Genomic DNA, 17,325 nt, shown 5'->3' on the forward strand with positions numbered 1-17,325 from the left:
TCCATCCAACATAACATAATTAACAGTGATCTCTGCTACACTCTGGGAGTCTTCTTGTTTCCTTCTAATTCCTGCTTGTGTAAAATAAAAACCATTTAACAACAGTCTTGTTCCCCAATGAAATGACACACCAAAAGATGAAAAAGAAGCACTTCTGGGCATGAAGCCCTTTAGTTGGTTTCTGTAAAAGCTAATATTTAGTTCAAATCTTTATTAAGAGTTTGCCTAGAAGAAAATATTTCCCAAGTCTCACTGCATTCAATACAGGAAGCTTAAATATTGAGAAATATATCACATTGCACAAAAATAACTCACTCCAATATATGCTTAGAGAAAAGGCCACGCTCTTAAACTTCAGCTACAACTCCATGCTCTGGAAGTTTCAATGGCAACTTTGGGTCTTACACCCTAGCACTTCACAGATCTGTGCCCAGTAAAACCAAACAAACAGCTGAAGTGAGAGAAATGGACAGGCAGAAGCCTCTTGAGGGAAGAGGGGAGAGCAGCTGGCAGCGGGCTAGGAAGCCGAGCACACCAGCTCTGTCCTGGAAGGGCTTGCAAGAGGGAAGCACCCTAAGTTACCTACCCAGCTGCATCTTGCTTTCTACCGCCTACTCAAAATACTTGACATGCATTTAACGCTGAGGGATGGCTAGAATTTTATTTAATAATGTAAATCACACACATTCATCTCTAGAACAATTACTCATTTTGCTAGTTACAACCCATTCTTCATATGGTTTAGCTGACAGAGGAAGAGAAACACTACATGGTAATTTTCTTTAGAGCTGTAATTTGTAGTAAGTGTATGCTATTAACTCAGACAATTATTTGATTTCTGTTATGCTTACTAGGGCCTCAATCCTATAGGTACTGAGCATTTTGAGGCTGGTACACCATCTCATGTATACCTCCAAATTCAACATGACTATTCACATGCTTAAGATTCAATAAAAGCTTTAATTCTTTGATAGCCTGATGCCAGAAAGCTGAACGTTCTGGAATACAGGATTTTTAAAAGCCTCACAAGACAGAGAGGTAGTTTCACCTAAGAGGTACATCTTTCCTTTTGTAAAGCTATTTACGCCTTTCTCCTACTGTTTAGTTTGAAAGTGGCTAAAAAGTTTTGGTGCATTATCTATCTCCCACCACATAACAGATTACAAGAACTCATTTTTGCAAGCACATAAAACATGCGATTTATGCATTTCTATGAACAGTCATCTTTTGGATATCAATGTTCTTCCTAGATTTTTAACTTTGCCTAAGATCTATTTTGTGAAACGATCTACCCTAGTATTCTGTTCGATACTCCCCCTGCCTCCAATAAAACAGAACAGAATTCTTCATGTCTCCTTCCAGCACGAAGTATTTTAGAAGAGTCCACATAGTATTCATAATTACAGACAAATTACATTTGTTATAATAAAGCAATATACATTCACTAAATTTAAGCCAAGAGAAAAATATTGGGGAGAGGAGCAATATAATTAAACCTTAAGTTAAAAATAAGCATATAAAAAGTTTAAACAGAAGGAAAAACACAATATTCTAAGAAATCAAGCTTAAAACAATAAGACAGTCCTGAGAAAAGGATAGCAGTCATGGTACGGCAACAATTAAAGTTCCATGAAATCATCATATACAGGAAACTCTAGCAGACCTTGAAGTTTCAACTGCACTGAGTAGATACTGAACATCCTTAAGTATTTTCTTTTAGAAGGTAGTCTCCTAATCAGTTTTTTATTTTACACACATGGCTTCTTTTCTTGGATATACATACGCTTTTCTGTATTTCAGCTTGGAAGGATTTGTGATGACAGATACTGTTTTAGTTTTCCAAAAGTTAAACAAACATGTATGTACATTTACTTTATAAAAAGAATTTTAAAAAATTTTTCAGAAGCAGAATCCAACTGATCCTTTAAATGCAAAAAAATAACTCGTTTGCTATAATGCAATGTCTAGTTAGATATCAACCTATATGTTTCGGCAAATAAAACAGTAATTACTGATTTGCCCCCACATAACAGAATTTTGTATGTTTTTCTTTCACTAGTTACTATATTTTGCACTCCATATCCACAGGTCTTTCCAGATAACAGTTGCAAATGGTGAAATTAAAAAAAAAAAAGTTGTTAATACAACTGCATGAAAAATAGAATACAAACTCTTGCTAATAGTGAAATATCAATCATACACTGAACTGTTACTGTATTTCACTGTATGATGCATTTTGTGTTACTAAAAAGGCATCATGTGTATGCAGAAAAAATTTTGTTGGAAACTAAAAATGGTGCTTAAGACCTTTTGACCTTGTCTTAATATTATCCAGATATTCTTACACTCTCAGTGAAGAGCACTAGGGTAGCAACATTTACACTTTATCTCGTTCTTACGTACTACAGGCAAAGCTTACTGTTATACTTTGACAAATGTGTATGTTGTTAGCCTGACAGCATAGCAGACACTGATTCTGATGTGGCCAAGAAATAACAGTGGACAGAAATAAGTACATGGCTTTTATTCTCACTGTATTATTACAGCTGTGGCTGAAGAAAACTTCATTGCATCCACAGTCATGGCTACTAAAATGGCTCAGCTTGGCATGTCAAGGACACAGCCGAGCAGCCTAAGACGACTTAAAAGTATACTAATAACTAGGAAGCAGGAAGATAGTGTGCTTAAGTAAATCTAATCTATACGTGAAGACTGAAAACAGAAAAATCACTGGAAGACTTTGTGCAGACCTTAGGTCACATGACAGATGTCATCTTGGGATCATCTTCACAAGTCCTCCAGGATCATATTATAGCAAGTCTCTCATCATATATGGAAAGAGAGATGTGTTTGGATGTCTGTAGGTGTATTAAGAGCACACATTCAAGAGTTCTGTCTTGCCCCTTCATACGCAGACTCGCAAATCAAGGGGTTGCTTCCTAGTCTATTCTCTGTGCCATGGTTTAACTAGACCCAATCACTTGTTCGAAACTCCATATGCAACTAGAACAAACCAACTAACCTGATGAATGATGCAACATCTTTAAGGCGGCTCTCTTTCTGGTCAACTGCAAGTTGCCACCTTATTAAAGGTAAAGGCACAACACAAAATGTACATGTTACTGCAGCCACATCTAAAAAGAGACTCACAGTTTTTGTGAGTAACAAAGTAACAAAACTTACTTAGTGAATCTTCCAGCAGCTTTTGTCCTACATGCAAGCAACCAGATCAGCCTTACAGATCTTGGGTCACAGGTGTTTGCAGAAGTTTTTCATGCTTTTTTTTGACTGGAAAAGTAGTGTGATGGCCAAGCTCACTCCTATGTTTTGCCATCCAGTATTCCAGGCAACAATCTATGGGCGTTTATATTTAAAAAAAAAAAAGAACACTTAATGACTCACCATAATTGTGAATCACTGTAATTAGAAGGGGTGTTGCCAGCAGGTCAAGGGAGGTGACCCTTCACCTCTGCTCAGCACTGGTGAGGCCACACCTGGAGTACTGTGTCCAGTTCTGGGCTCCCCAGTACAGGAGAGACCTGGACCTTATGGATTGTCCAATGAAGGGCCATGAAGATGATGAAGGGACTGGAGCATCTCTCCTATGAGGAAAGGCTGAGAGCACTGGGGCTGTTCAGCCTAGAGAAGAGAAGGCTCAGGGGGGAATCTTACCGAGGTATACAAACACCTGAAGGGAGGGTGCAAAGACGACGGAGCCATGCTCTTTCCAGTGGGGCCCAGTGACAGTACAAGAGGCAATGGGCACCAACTGAAACATGGGAGGTTCCCCCCTGAACATCAGGAAACACTTTTTCCCCTGTGAGGGTGACCGAGCACTGGCACAGGTTGCCCAGGAAAGTTGTGGAGTCTCCATCCTTGCAGATATTCAAAAGCCATCTGGACATGGTCCTGGGCAACTGGCTCTAGGTGTCCCTGCTTGACCAGGGGGATTACACCAGATGACCTTCAGAGGTACCTCACTGGAGTATGCAGCACCAACAGGAAAACTATACTTCCTTTTGGCCGTGAGAAGCAGTGCATTGTAGGTGTTTGAGAAAATGAAAGCATGACACAGCACAGTAAGAACTAAAGTAACATTGAGAGTGTGAACACACAGAACTTGAACGCTCCATTTAAATCAGCACAAGGTTGTCTCAACTCGGCTATAAAACACAATTATTTTTCACTCCTCACACCAAACACAGTGTAAAGGATGGTAACTGTGGAGGAAGTGGTGAAAAAAAGCTGAGAGAAAACAGGAAACATTAAACAGAATTTGCGAAGTAACGTCATTTGAAATATACAAACCCTGCAAGAACAATGGAAAAATGGAACTGGTATACAAGAAGTGGATTATTCACTGATATTTCAAACTACCACAATTATTCAGACAACAACTGCATATAATCATAAACAAAATAAGAACAGTAACAACAGTATCTTGCCCTTCCCAACCTACCACAAAATTTCACATTGGCACTTTTTCTAAGACACACACAACGCTGGATGAAATTAAAAAAAAAATAGGATTTTTACTGGCAGATCTCTCTGCAATTAAGTTTCCAGGAAAACAAATTCCTGTGGGTTTTGCATTATAAAGTTTTTATTTTGCATGTTTTGAAGCCACTTATAGTTTGACATAGGTAACACTACCAAAAAGGGGAAATCATCTCCTCTTTGTAAAAAGGATCCATAAACTTGAGGTTTAAAAGTCTTACTTATCTCTAAATATTTCTTCTAAGTTTAAATAGGTGACCTACACTCCCAACATGCAAGTAAATTCAAACATGTTGGCTTGCTAGCCTTCAGCCTAACTCAAAATTCAAGGTTTAGAATCTGAAGTCTTCAAAGCAGATATTCCAAAATAATGAGTTAATACCCACATATCATTTTGAAAGATTTACAAGATCAACAGTTAAATGACTATACGGTACATATATAAGAAATGCTAATATTTGCACCTGATTTATTAGTTTAAAGCCATTCTATACACGCAAAAATCAATCCTGTATCTGCGCTTTCCACTTTTCTCTACTGGAGATCCATAGCTGCGTATTTTTCAAATTCAGAAAATATACTGCAAAAAAGATTGAAAGAAGTGGAAATGCCGCCTTCTCTTTAAAGATACAATTTTTTTCACTCATTTAACGTAACCACCACAGTACATTTGGGAAAATTCTTGGTTTCCAGAATAGTGCCATCTGGCTGAGAGGGGCAAAACTCAAGATCTTTAAGCATGGCTGAGAAATCAGTAAAGCAGAACCAGAGATTATTTTATTATAGTGCTTATTTACCAAGTTTTAGTATTTCCCCAAACAATACACAAAGCCACACACAGGAATGTTTGTTACCATACTGTTTTGTGCTGCCATAATCAGCACTGCTCTAGAGAACACTCATCTATCCTCTGGATCCCAAGGAACCTAAGGAAGATGGAGATGGTTTGTACTCAACTGATCAAGTGCTTTGATCAACACTTGGTCAGTACATGCTGCCCATTCTTGTGTTGCACCCTGCTATTGCCAATTTCTGCTCACATACTAGGTGTAGCAAAATGGGAATAACTCTTTCTGCTGGGGAGACCACTTCCACCAGCAGAGCAGACAATGGCACCGTGATCTTCCATTTCTAAATCCCAAAGAGCGTTCTTACCCTATTATAAAAGAGGGTTTCACTCAAACTGAGTGAAAGCCTCAGTCAAGATCTAATGATCTGATTTGATCAAAAGCATCAACTTTGACAAAACAGTTGTCTGAGCAGATTAGAAAGTTGTTGGAGCAGCAATGAAATACAAGCCTGACATCTCATCAAAGCAAGGCTTCTAGAAAGAAGTAGAATCTCTTATTAGACCCCCTAATAACTGGGAAAAGGAGGAAGAAAAATAACTCAAAGTTTAAAGGAACAGAAGTTTTTCTTTTGATCTCCACACACTTGCAAAAACATACTTTTTTTTAGTGAAGGCAGCCTTTATAGTATGTTCTTAATTTGATATAACTTAGGTCAACTCAGGGGAAAAATCCTAGCTGAGTCAGTTTCCTGCTTTCACACATTATTAGAAGCTGTAGATATATAGTCAAAAGCAAAGAAGACAATGTATTTACATTTTTACCCATTCACTGAATGGCACTGGTTCACTAAAGGGTTGCAGAAGCACCAGAGTAAAAAAAAAAAAAGCAAAGGAGAGTACAGAACTATAGGGGCAGGATCTGAATGCAGAGCAAGACTGCTTTTTTGAGACCTGCTAAATGGGCGGCACCATTTAAAAAAAAAAAATCTCACCTTCAGTTCAATGCAAATATGGTTTGACATACAGTATACACAGTAAAGAACTCTGCAGAGATCTGCCTCTCCTCCACCTTCACACCCCTGGCATACCATTTGAATATAATATATTAGCTATGGTGTTATGTTAATGCTCAAAAAAATAATTAGGCTTTAGACAAAATCTTTAGATATTGTAATAAATTTACTACTGGATAGTTTAACCAGATAAAGGAGCAGGTTTTGTAAGCAAAACTCCTTGGCTTGGGCCAATGAGTCGGCATACATTTGCAGCTATATTCCCTTATCACAGCTCAGAACTCAGCTGCCAGTGCCAATTCCAGATTTGAGACTCTTAACTGAAGGAACACAGGGAAGTAAAGGGTTACAGAGACCCACTTTGAGAAGAGCAGTTTTAAACAAGAATGTATTTTTCACAATTTCAAGTTTTTTTAATACTCTTAGTAATTAGCAGTTGAAGGCTTTATGGAAACTGCTTACTTCTCCTCTCCTCCCCTCCAAGGGTCACCTAATTTGCTCTCTGCAGAAAATGGGTGGAAAAGTAGAATTTAGGCCTGACATAATGCATGAATTTAGCATGCTTATAACCTGAAAACTTCAAATTATCATGGTGAAGGAAGGCACACTTGTGTACTGCAGTGGCCAAAATCAAAAGCACGGTGAAGATCTCAAGATGCAATTTAGCCTTTAAATTGGGTACTAGTAACTTGAAACTGCCTTGCCGTAACAAGAATAAAATAAGAGAGATTAGGACTTTTAAAAGCACTAGTAACTAGCTGCAGTAGAGAATATTTTATTGTTTTTAAAGCCATTAAATAATGTTGATCAGGAAAGGACTGTTCAAGCAGGATTCCCAGAACCATGACAACCAGGGCTGTGTACATGCAACTTCCTTACATAACATGAAGTCACTGCCATAGAAACCAAACTACGTCATTAGCTGTCTATGCTATGCCTGTCTTAAACACAGGGCAGTCAAACATCTGTTATGTTCAAGTTTGTACACTGCACAAAGGATATCCATATTCATCTGCTTAACCACCGAGCTGGGCTTCACCATTTCATTTGCCATGTATTGCTTTCTAAAGTTCCTGATTTACTCCTAAAATAAGCACCACTGATTTCAGAAAGTTACAATTTATGGGATATAGTGGATCCTTACACCTTAATATTTGCTCAAATTTCTGCCATTCCTCAGCAGTCAGACACTTGCCACACTTTGCATATGCTATACAAATTTGTGATTTTAAGCAGCTAAAAATATATACTCATTTTGGAACAAACACATTCACATTTAACTACATTAATGAACTGACTCAATTTACTTTAAGCTGTTTATTTCAGACCTTTATGGGAACAAGATTTGTTCTCCTCCTAACTTAAATGTAGAACTGCTTAACAGTTTACACAGTGTATATTGCTCAGTTGATAAGACAGATCTTTCTACAGAAAGTCTGCTTCTTCAGAATTGATTTGTAATATTGAGTAAGTTTAGCCAGGTTTTATACATTTCTCATTGGAATGTTTATGGTAACAGCTGAACACTATAGTTATCTTCCACTAGAAGCCACTTAATAAGCAAAAAAGAAAACAAATCAACTTTTATGGAGATGACAGAAATGTTTACATGTTTATTTTGCCACTGCAGAAGCATCAACAGACTGTGGATAAATGAAGGATGGAAATGGACCCCAGTTTCCCACATCATGGGCAATTACTCTAATCGTTATCTTAAGACATTAAAGAGAATGTCATCACCACTGCTGCTACAACCTCTTCAGAGCAGATTTGTGGAAGAAAGCCAAATCCATAGAAACCTGTTGAAGACAAGTCTTGAAAGAGACTCAACACATCAGCACTTCAATATCAAATTCTTCTACGCAGATCTAAATATGAAAATCTAATGTAAAGACCATCAGCATCTCCACTCTGGGCATGTTCAGGGCTAGGCAGGAACTGGGCAGTATCTGAAGACTGCTATTTTGAACTCAGACACAAAACCCCATCATGAACTACTTTATTTGGATTAGAATTTAGGGGTGGAACTTTCATTGGGCTCAGGAGTAGGTACAGCCTGATAACTCACAATGATAACAGTGGTAAGCATGCTTGTTGCAAGTTGAAGCTCTTGTTCACAGCATAGACTATGGAAAACAGAATGAAAAAATCAAATTTATAGCACAGCTTCACATAATTGTCTGAAGAACCAAAACACAGTTTAAGAGTAAAAAATCATATGACAAGTCAAACACTGCAGAAAATGAGACTTCTAAAAACAGTGATGAAAGATTACATACTACAGTATAAAAGGATAAAAGTTGGTATCATACTACTGAATTGTTTGAATGGTGCCTGTTATATTGTTGATACACTTGTGCTTCAAAAGGAGAATAAGAAAAGTATTTCCACCCCTGCATAAGCTAAAAAGCTTTAAAAAAGTTGTATCCCTTGTATAAGAAGTCAGTAGCAAGATAGTATAGAATAACTGTTTTAACAATTTCAGCATTTCTAAGCATTGTAAGTATTTTTGCACTATCACGTGCACAGACTGCTGGCAAATCTGAAAGATGCTCAAACTGGACCAGTTGTAAAGTTTGAAGAGTATGGGTAAAGAACAAAGATTACTTCTTTGTAGATACTCAGTTATTAGCTTATTGAACTATTCTTCCATTCTTTAACTTTTCAGGAAAAAGGTTTTGAATAAACTTGTGTACGGACCTCTCTAGTCTTAACAGACGGTGGCATCTCTGAATTTAGCTTTTTTTTTTTGGCTTTGCAAAATGGGATTTATTTTTCCCTTGCACAAGGCCGAGGAAGAGATCAACTGCAATCAATGCTAACATTTTCAAAATTAACAGGCAGAACTGGGTTTTCTCCTTGTTTTAAAGCACTACAAATCCAATTAAAGTTACTATTAGAACACATAGCAGACAACAGAATTAGGAGAAATCTTTTCCTTCCCCCATCCCTCCAAAAAAGAGCATAAATAGCAAATGGCATTTAGCAAATTATTTTCATAATTAGCTTATCTGTCTGATGAAACAGTCTGTTCTATATATGTTATTTTATTTGACTAAGACATGATCATCAGTAACTAGTCTTAACTTTGGAAGCGATTCTTATTTTCATTCAATCTGGCAACTAGTACTTATTTTTCCCTGAAGACAATAGCATTGGTTTTGCTGGTTGCATAAAACTATTAAAATACAGACAAATAGTTGTTCTTTATTTTCTAGTAACTACTGCATCTCAAATTTCAGTAAGGATATTTTAACAAAAAACACCACCATTGAGAGGTCTTACTGAACACATGCCACTGCCTTTATCCAAAATAGTCTGGTTTACTCTGATTCATCAATTCTGCATTTAGAAATGCATTCTTTCTCCTTCGGCTTCTGTTGCTTAGCCACATTTCAGAAGTTACTGAATCTACATTAAAAACACAAACAAAACCAGTATTTTCTGCGTGAACTGACTTTCCAATACTACTACTCCAGAAAATAATTAGCGAGGATAAAAAACAGTATTAATTAGTTAAATGTAGAGGAAGTTTTTCTCTGTATAGAACATGTTCTCAAAATCATTGGACATGTCAAAGTTTATACAGCACATACAGCTTGTATACATGTTTCACTGCAATGCCTTTGGTCTTTTATATATAAATACTAAAGACAATTTGCTCCTGGTATCTAAGAAATCCTTAATATTTTCTGATCAACTATCTTTTCCTAAATGTTTTAGCTGTAAAATGTATAGTTTGTACATTATTTATAAAAAATTAACATCTTTGTACAGCTTTACACATGAATGCAAAACTTGAGCACCTGGTTTATAACTAAGTAGTACATCATTGATTTAGGTCCCACCAGATCTGTGTTGCCAAATTAGTCAGCCTTGGACTGAACATAAGTAATCTGAATATTTGCTTGCAAGACACATGAAATGAAGCTTCCTGGCTGCAGAGATCTATTTATCATAATGAAATCTTGCTCCACAACAGCAGTTTGAAATATTATGAAAACAGTTCTCCCATGAACACAGCAAGATGACTAAGAAACATCCCTATACTTAAGTTACAGTTTAGCTGATATGGTAGTTACTGAAGACTATCTTGACAGCTTCTCCTCTGTAGTTTCACTTGGATAAATTATTCTTTGCTTCACCCAGCAGTTTACTGGTGAATGCATTAAAAATTGTGCATAAGTAATCCAGAATGGAACATAAATTATACTTCATAAGTATTAGCCGGCACAGATTTACTGAGAAGTCATCAGGATAAGATTCCCACCCTTCATTCCAGCCCTGTCACATCATAACTTCACTTCTGAATACAAGGCTCTGGTACCTGTAGCATAACACCCTCAATAATTTGAGGCATTAAAAGTATGTTCTTGTCAACAAAGTAATTAGATTGAGGGGAAAAAAAAAGTAGAATCAAAGGATAGCATACTACATAAAAATTGGACTCCCCTTTCAATAAAAATAAATTTTACTACCTGCATACAAATTGCCACAGAACTTAAAAATACATTCTTTGTTAACATGACATGACTAGCCTCAAGATTGAAACTTTCTAAAAGTATTCTACAACCAGTTCCCTACATTTGCCCCTTCTAAAAAGTATAAAAAGCTCATTTCTGGTAATTTTTCAAATTTGACTCAGTTTTTTTCAGCAGTGCGAGATACACAGCACAGCAGGGAGAAGGCAGAAAAGCATGGCCATTAACACAAGTACACAGGAGGAGAAACCAACACTGAAATACACAAGGTACTCGCATCCATTCCTTCTGGTTTGCTTCAAAAAACATTTGAAGCTGGAAAAGTAGAGCACACAATTCTCTTAAAAATGCACTGGCAATGATACTTGAGAAATTTCAGTCAAATTAGTTTCTCTTACATGGAAGGTGAACATAAGTGAGCTAGGCCGAGTTGGTCTAACCTAAACTTGCAAACAAAGAAGAGGGGCAGGTCCTACCACCTTCCCCCAGAACTCTAGTCCAAGCTGCATGCTCCCTTCACCTCCTTTGCACCAGTTCTTCCACTCAGTGCTAAGGGAACAAACAGCTCTGCTAACCTGGCAGAAGTTAAGCCTGCAGAAAAGTTAACAGTTTTCAGTCAAATTAGCTGATAAAATCAGTTCAAACGGTCAGCCACGCAACAGAGTGCAGCACATGAGAAGGGGTAGCTCTGCACCGACACAAGCAAAACTGAAGGGGAAGACTTCTTATGCTGGAAACAGCTAAGTATTACACTCTTTTAGTTTTCCATACCCTTACACCTTCAAGCTCATTCCATAATATATCTAACTATAAATCTTCTAAAGTGTTGCAATACAACATTAAAAAGGGAAATTTTCAAAACAAACCAATCAGTGAAAAGCTTTTGTAGGAATTTTTGCTTTTCATTTCTGTCAAGTTTGGCTGTAATCTGATTTTGAGCATACTGAAACTCCAAAATGCTGTCAGGTATGCTAAATGATTCAACACCATATATGGTTTGCAAGTATCTTACCACTTTTTTTTTTTTTTAAACTCAAGTCCGTCACATCTTATATTCAGCATTTTTATAGTATAAAAGGTTACTGTACATACCCACTGGCCATTATGCTTACATTAGTCATTCAGTTTGTGAATAAAGTGCTACACACATGCAGAAACATCAAAACTAGCTCTGCACAGGCCAGATAAGGTCATCGGGGCTACTTAGCCATGCTCAAGCACCAGGTAAACACGTCTGAAGCTTTGAAAGACCAAACACACTCCAGCACCACTATATGCAAGTAAGAAGCCCTTGCAAATGCTTGACGCAAAAACAAAATAAAAGAATTTGGGATCATTCCAACAGAGACAAAGCAGGTCTAAAAGCATTATAATCATCTCAGGAAAGGTAAAGGTATGCATGACAAACCCTTGGTTTCCTTTAATAATGGAATAATATATTTCCTAAATACATGACTAGATAATGAATATATACATCCATTATCATCTTACTATATTGTCAGAAGATATCCAGGTCAGAGCTGTGCAAGAAAGCCAGCATATAACTACTAAAGTAATGAATGCTATCCAAGTGGTTGGCCCCTGCAACTTCCAAGAAGGCAGCCAGTTGGATTTGGACTACAAACTGCCAGTTGACTAGCGCTGAGCTACAGTAACCATAATATTCTTATTAGTCATGTCTTATGAGGAACATCTTGCCACTATTCTCTTGGTGTTGCTGTGACGACAGACTGCAATGCTAAATAGTTGTGATGATACCTACAATGTTATTTGTACATCACAGTACCATTCTAGAGGCCTGTGCTCAACTGTGCTAAATAGACAATCCCAATCTTACAATCTGAATTTGCCCATTTCTCATCCCCAGAAGGATTAATTTACTCTTCAAATGTTTCCATGCATCTACAAAATCACATACAGAATACCCGACTACAATAATAAAAACCTATCAGAAGTGTCAACGTCTTCCAGAATTACTGTAGCCTACACAGCACTTAATACTTCGTAGAGATGCCAAGCAGTTAAAATAGAACTTGCTCTCCTCTGAAAAATCAACTAATCTGAAAAACCGTAATTAAACTTTAGCACCTAGGAAAGAAGTATTTCTATTTATTCAATCATCCAATCTCTCTTGATGCTGGTAGAGCAAAAGGAAAAGTATTACCAGAAGCATGCTTTATTCTCTCTCATCTGCAGTTACCCACTTTTCAATACTGCTGGAGTTCGCTGGATTACACCACTGCTCTAGACAAAACTGTCTGATCTAAAATATGTCCATTTGATTTATGAAATGAACTTTATAACAGTCCTCTCACTTTCCTCTGACTAGAACAAATTTTAATTAAGTGTGGAAAAAAACATGGGAAACTACAAGCAACAGAACTTCTCATTATCTAACTCACTCAGCTTTTTGAAAAGCCCTGGGAACATATGATCATTGCCTAATATTCCTCTTGCATCATTTTAACTACAGCCTTAAACACAAAAGAAAATGAGACCTAAATTAACTATTGTCTTTTCAAGTGTGAAAACTTTTAAGTAGCATCACAAAGGGAAGATTAATCCCTAAACTAGCTGAAACAGTTACCTTTTCATAAAACAAGCTTTTCCATTATATTTAAGCCTGTAACTTAATAAAATACTTGTCCTGAATATTTCAGCTCTTTGTAGCAAGAAAACGTAAAGTCTTTTCCTTTATATACTCATCTAATATTATTCATAAGACATCAGAGAAGCCATGTTTGTGGCAAAGGTCTTTGGCAAAAAACCCCATCATATATCTTGATCAATTTTTCTTGCAATTATTTTTGTGAATACAACAACAATTCTGGATAAATGAAAACAGGTGTGGGGGTTTTAAAATATTATAATGAATGCAAGTGTACCTTAACATGCACAGACTATAAGCAGGGCAATCTTTTTTAATTTGGCATTTTAGTAAATTAAGTTGGTTTTCAAGTGGTCAGATGTTCACAAAGGGGCAGGACCATGTAGCTGCACTGGAGAAAGCATGACCTCCTTTCTCATAAGCAACTAGCTTTTAGATTGGTTCAGCTACAATGTAATTTCATCCTAACTAGAAAAAAAAATCTTTGCCATTGTCAGTCATTATTCTTGTGATATTAATAGCCGATAGCTGAATGAGTTCACAGCACTTCACCACTATTTCAGGCTATATATACACCTTGCACATTACTAGCATCAAAATGTAACTGATGTAATTTCTCTTCTTTTGAAAATGTCTACTTCCAAATTTACACACTTCCAGTCCACAAGTATGACCTCATCGTAGCTTGAAAGTTTATCTTTAAAGGTTAAAAAAGGTTTGCACAAGCTGATTTCTCAGTTGCATAATTACATGGTTAGTGATAAATTTCCTAAACATATATTCTTTTAAGACTCTACATTTAAGACTCCATTTGGGGGAAGGAGGGCTTTAAAAGATGACCCTAATTTTTTTTCTTTTTTTTTTTCCCCACAATCTTTGCATGTAAAATACACAAATAAGTCATACTTAGAAACCTTACATAGTGTATCTTACCTTTTTACCCACAGTTAGAAAAGGAAAATCCAGACTCTTCAAGGTCATTATCATATTGGCAACACGTAGTAAATTTTGATATTATTCTGTAACTATTGTACTGACAGTACTTTAGAGATTTCTTAGTACATTACAAAGTGATTAAAACCGTGCCACTAAAAAAGTTAGAATACAAGCACTGCAATCTGTCAACTAGAATAGGAGAAGTTCTAGTATCCAGTAACTGAGACAGTACACTGGCGAGTAAGTAAGCAAAAACTAACCACTGATTTGTATTTAAATATTCTCAGAAATAGAACTTAACCAGCATCCTTAAACATCAGCTAGGAGAAATTAATTTTTTCTATTTTTTTCTACTGTTCACATCAATCCACTCTATTAGCCAGACCTCCCCCTCTCTGAATCCATTCAACCATTTTCTTCTAGTACTATTCAGAAGTTTACCTACATAATTGCTTACAAAGTCCTCTAAGAAACATTTTATGTGATGCCACCATTCTTACATGCATCATTAAGAGGTCCAAAGTGTGCTTTGTTAAGGCTATAATTCAATTTGGACCATCTGGTCATAATGCTCCTAATGCCCCCTGTCCCCACCCCCCATTAATCCCCATACACCTTCTTCCTTCCAAGCATCTTCAGTTGGGCAGCAATATCAAAACTTCATTTTTTGCTCATCCTCCAAAATTTGACTGCTACTCCATTTTTCAAGAAATAATTCACATAAGGCACTGTACAGAATATTTAGCAAATGCACTTTTCCACCTAGTTTCGAAGGCCACTGCAATCAATGACACTCGTGCTTCAGGAAATTCAAAATAAAAAGACATAGAAGAACACAGAACTCAGGAGTTAGGATCTCTAGTTTGCCACTAATAAAACCAGAACCAACTCATCTAGAACATTTGACTCTAAATAGAAGTAATTTTGTCAAGCATCATTGTAGCATCAACATGGAATGGCAAAACCACAAATAGCATAGACATCTAAAATTCCCAATTATAGCACACTTGAGAAAGTACTTTCAAGTCCAGAAAACCCACCATAAAATATCTATTCAAAGTTAGAAGACATAAAGTGACAGTCAAATGTTTAAGCAAAGACCCTAAGATCTACTAGCTAAAAATATTTATATTAAAAATAACGCAAGAATTTTAGTTCAGTGTGCAGGAATACCTTGTCAGCATACAAAGTTAGCTGATCATTTTCCTCAGGTAAATTAGCAAAAAATTGGACAAGTCAGTCTTAAACTATAACCATTGCAAAACACACACACAGCTGTGTACAGAGTCCTAATGAGTGTTATTAGGACAATAAAAGTATCAGATACTGGGCACACAAGAACAAGAGGCTACAATGTGACTACAATAAGCTATTTTTGAAGCAACATTTGGAATTATATGTACCTAAATTTGTTGGAGAAGTGAGTTCTGCCTCAACTAAGAGATATGAGCAATCTGTATGACTACAGGACATTATTCAGTGACTCTATCAACATTTACAGCTATTGTAAAAATCCCTCTAAGTTACTTCTAATAGCATATGCAGTAGACCTAACAGAGAAAGTAACAGAATTATCTGTAGTAGTCTGTCTAGCACACTCCATTTTCCAGCTAGAAACATGAAGACTAATTTACACATTACTATTTCTCTTGCTTTTAAACAATTGGGAGCAACTGGGAAGTCACCCCTTACTTTCAGTTCTCAGACAAGAAAAGGGCAGAGAAGGAGAAGAGGGAGTTCAAGCCTTCCTTAATTTTCTGTCTCCTCCTTCGATAGCCAAGATAGTACTTATTAAAAATGGATTCCTACCACCTTGCAGCAGAACATGTAAGCAGCCTGGGCTCAATGTCATTCTTATCTTATATGTCATTCCATGTAGGAATGAAACTGAGCAAAGAAAATCACTAGGTAGCTGGGGGGTGAGGGGGTAATGTTAAAAATAAATTAAAAATGGGCACTTCTCTGAAAAGGAGATGGGTCCTCTGACAAAGCAAGTACAAATATACACATTGCATTCACATTATTATTAATAGAAAAGTTAATTACAATATATACAATTGCATCATTTCATACAAAAATAACTTTTAACCATTTTTGAGAATGTTTGAGTAGCTCCTGCAAACAGAGCTGGTCCAGCATTAGCTCATCCATAACCCATCCAGGTTATAATATTATTTCTTGCCAATTAGCTGGCTTCCACATATGGCATTATCTTGCAACAGAAAACAGTGGTACATCATCATGGTACTTAAGTTTAGATTACTGGTTGAATTCAAAGAGGACATACCCACTGCTGGTGCATCATACTCATCCCCAAGTAAAATTTCAGGAGCAGAATATGCAAGAGATCCACAGCTTGTGGTGAGCTTCTTTCCAGGCTGAAATTTGTTGCTGAAGCCAAAATCAGTCAATTTCACAAGTCCTTGTTTTTCAAAGAAGACCACATTCTCTGGTTTTAAGTCTCTATGAACTACATGCAGTTTATGGCAGTAGGATATAGCATGAACTATTTGAGCAAAATATTTTTTTGCTAGATCCTCATTCAGACCTTCTTCATGTTTCATGATGTAATCAAACATATCTCCTCCATCACCTAGCTCTAAGATAAGATAAAGCTTAGTCTGGGTGTCAATCACTTCATAGAGCCGTACTATATTGGGATGCTGCACTAGTTTCATGCATCTAACTTCTTGAAAAAGATGTCCAGTGGCTAGAGTGTCCAGTTTGGTCTTGTCAATTACTTTTACTGCTACTTTTTCACCTGTAAAGACATGCCGAGCAAGTTTGACCACAGCAAAATGGCCTCTGCCCAAAGTCTTATCCAAGTCATACAATCCTGCGATTTTTCCATCGTATCCTCGTTTGAAGCCTGCCATTCTGTTTCAGAAGATGAAATAATATTTAAGCTCTTTGGAAATGTGATCTTTTCATATAAGAGTATCTGATGCAAATAAATAGTCCATTGTCACTGCCCAGCATACCTAAAAATAAAGAGACAAG

At 36.7% G+C, this 17,325-nt stretch overlaps 1 protein-coding gene across 4 annotated transcripts in view; it reads right to left on the reverse strand.

The window, feature by feature from the left end:
- SNRK (SNF related kinase) overlaps positions 1-17,325 on the reverse strand; it is a 44,994-nt gene that overhangs the window by 14,217 nt on the left and 13,452 nt on the right. Inside the window, exon 3 of one of the 4 annotated variants that reach the window (XM_075493222.1) lies at positions 16,613-17,202. The exons of 2 other annotated variants lie outside the window; for them this stretch is intronic. In XM_075493222.1, the coding sequence (XP_075349337.1) occupies positions 16,613-17,201 (589 nt within the window). In that variant the 5' untranslated portion in view covers position 17,202. Of the gene's footprint in view, positions 1-16,612; positions 17,307-17,325 lie in introns of all 4 variants that reach the window. One more of the 4 variants, XM_075493221.1, reaches the window with a different exon arrangement.

This window comes from Mycteria americana, chromosome 2, assembly GCF_035582795.1.
Source record: "Mycteria americana isolate JAX WOST 10 ecotype Jacksonville Zoo and Gardens chromosome 2, USCA_MyAme_1.0, whole genome shotgun sequence".
NCBI classification, from domain to species: Eukaryota; Metazoa; Chordata; class Aves; order Ciconiiformes; family Ciconiidae; genus Mycteria; species Mycteria americana.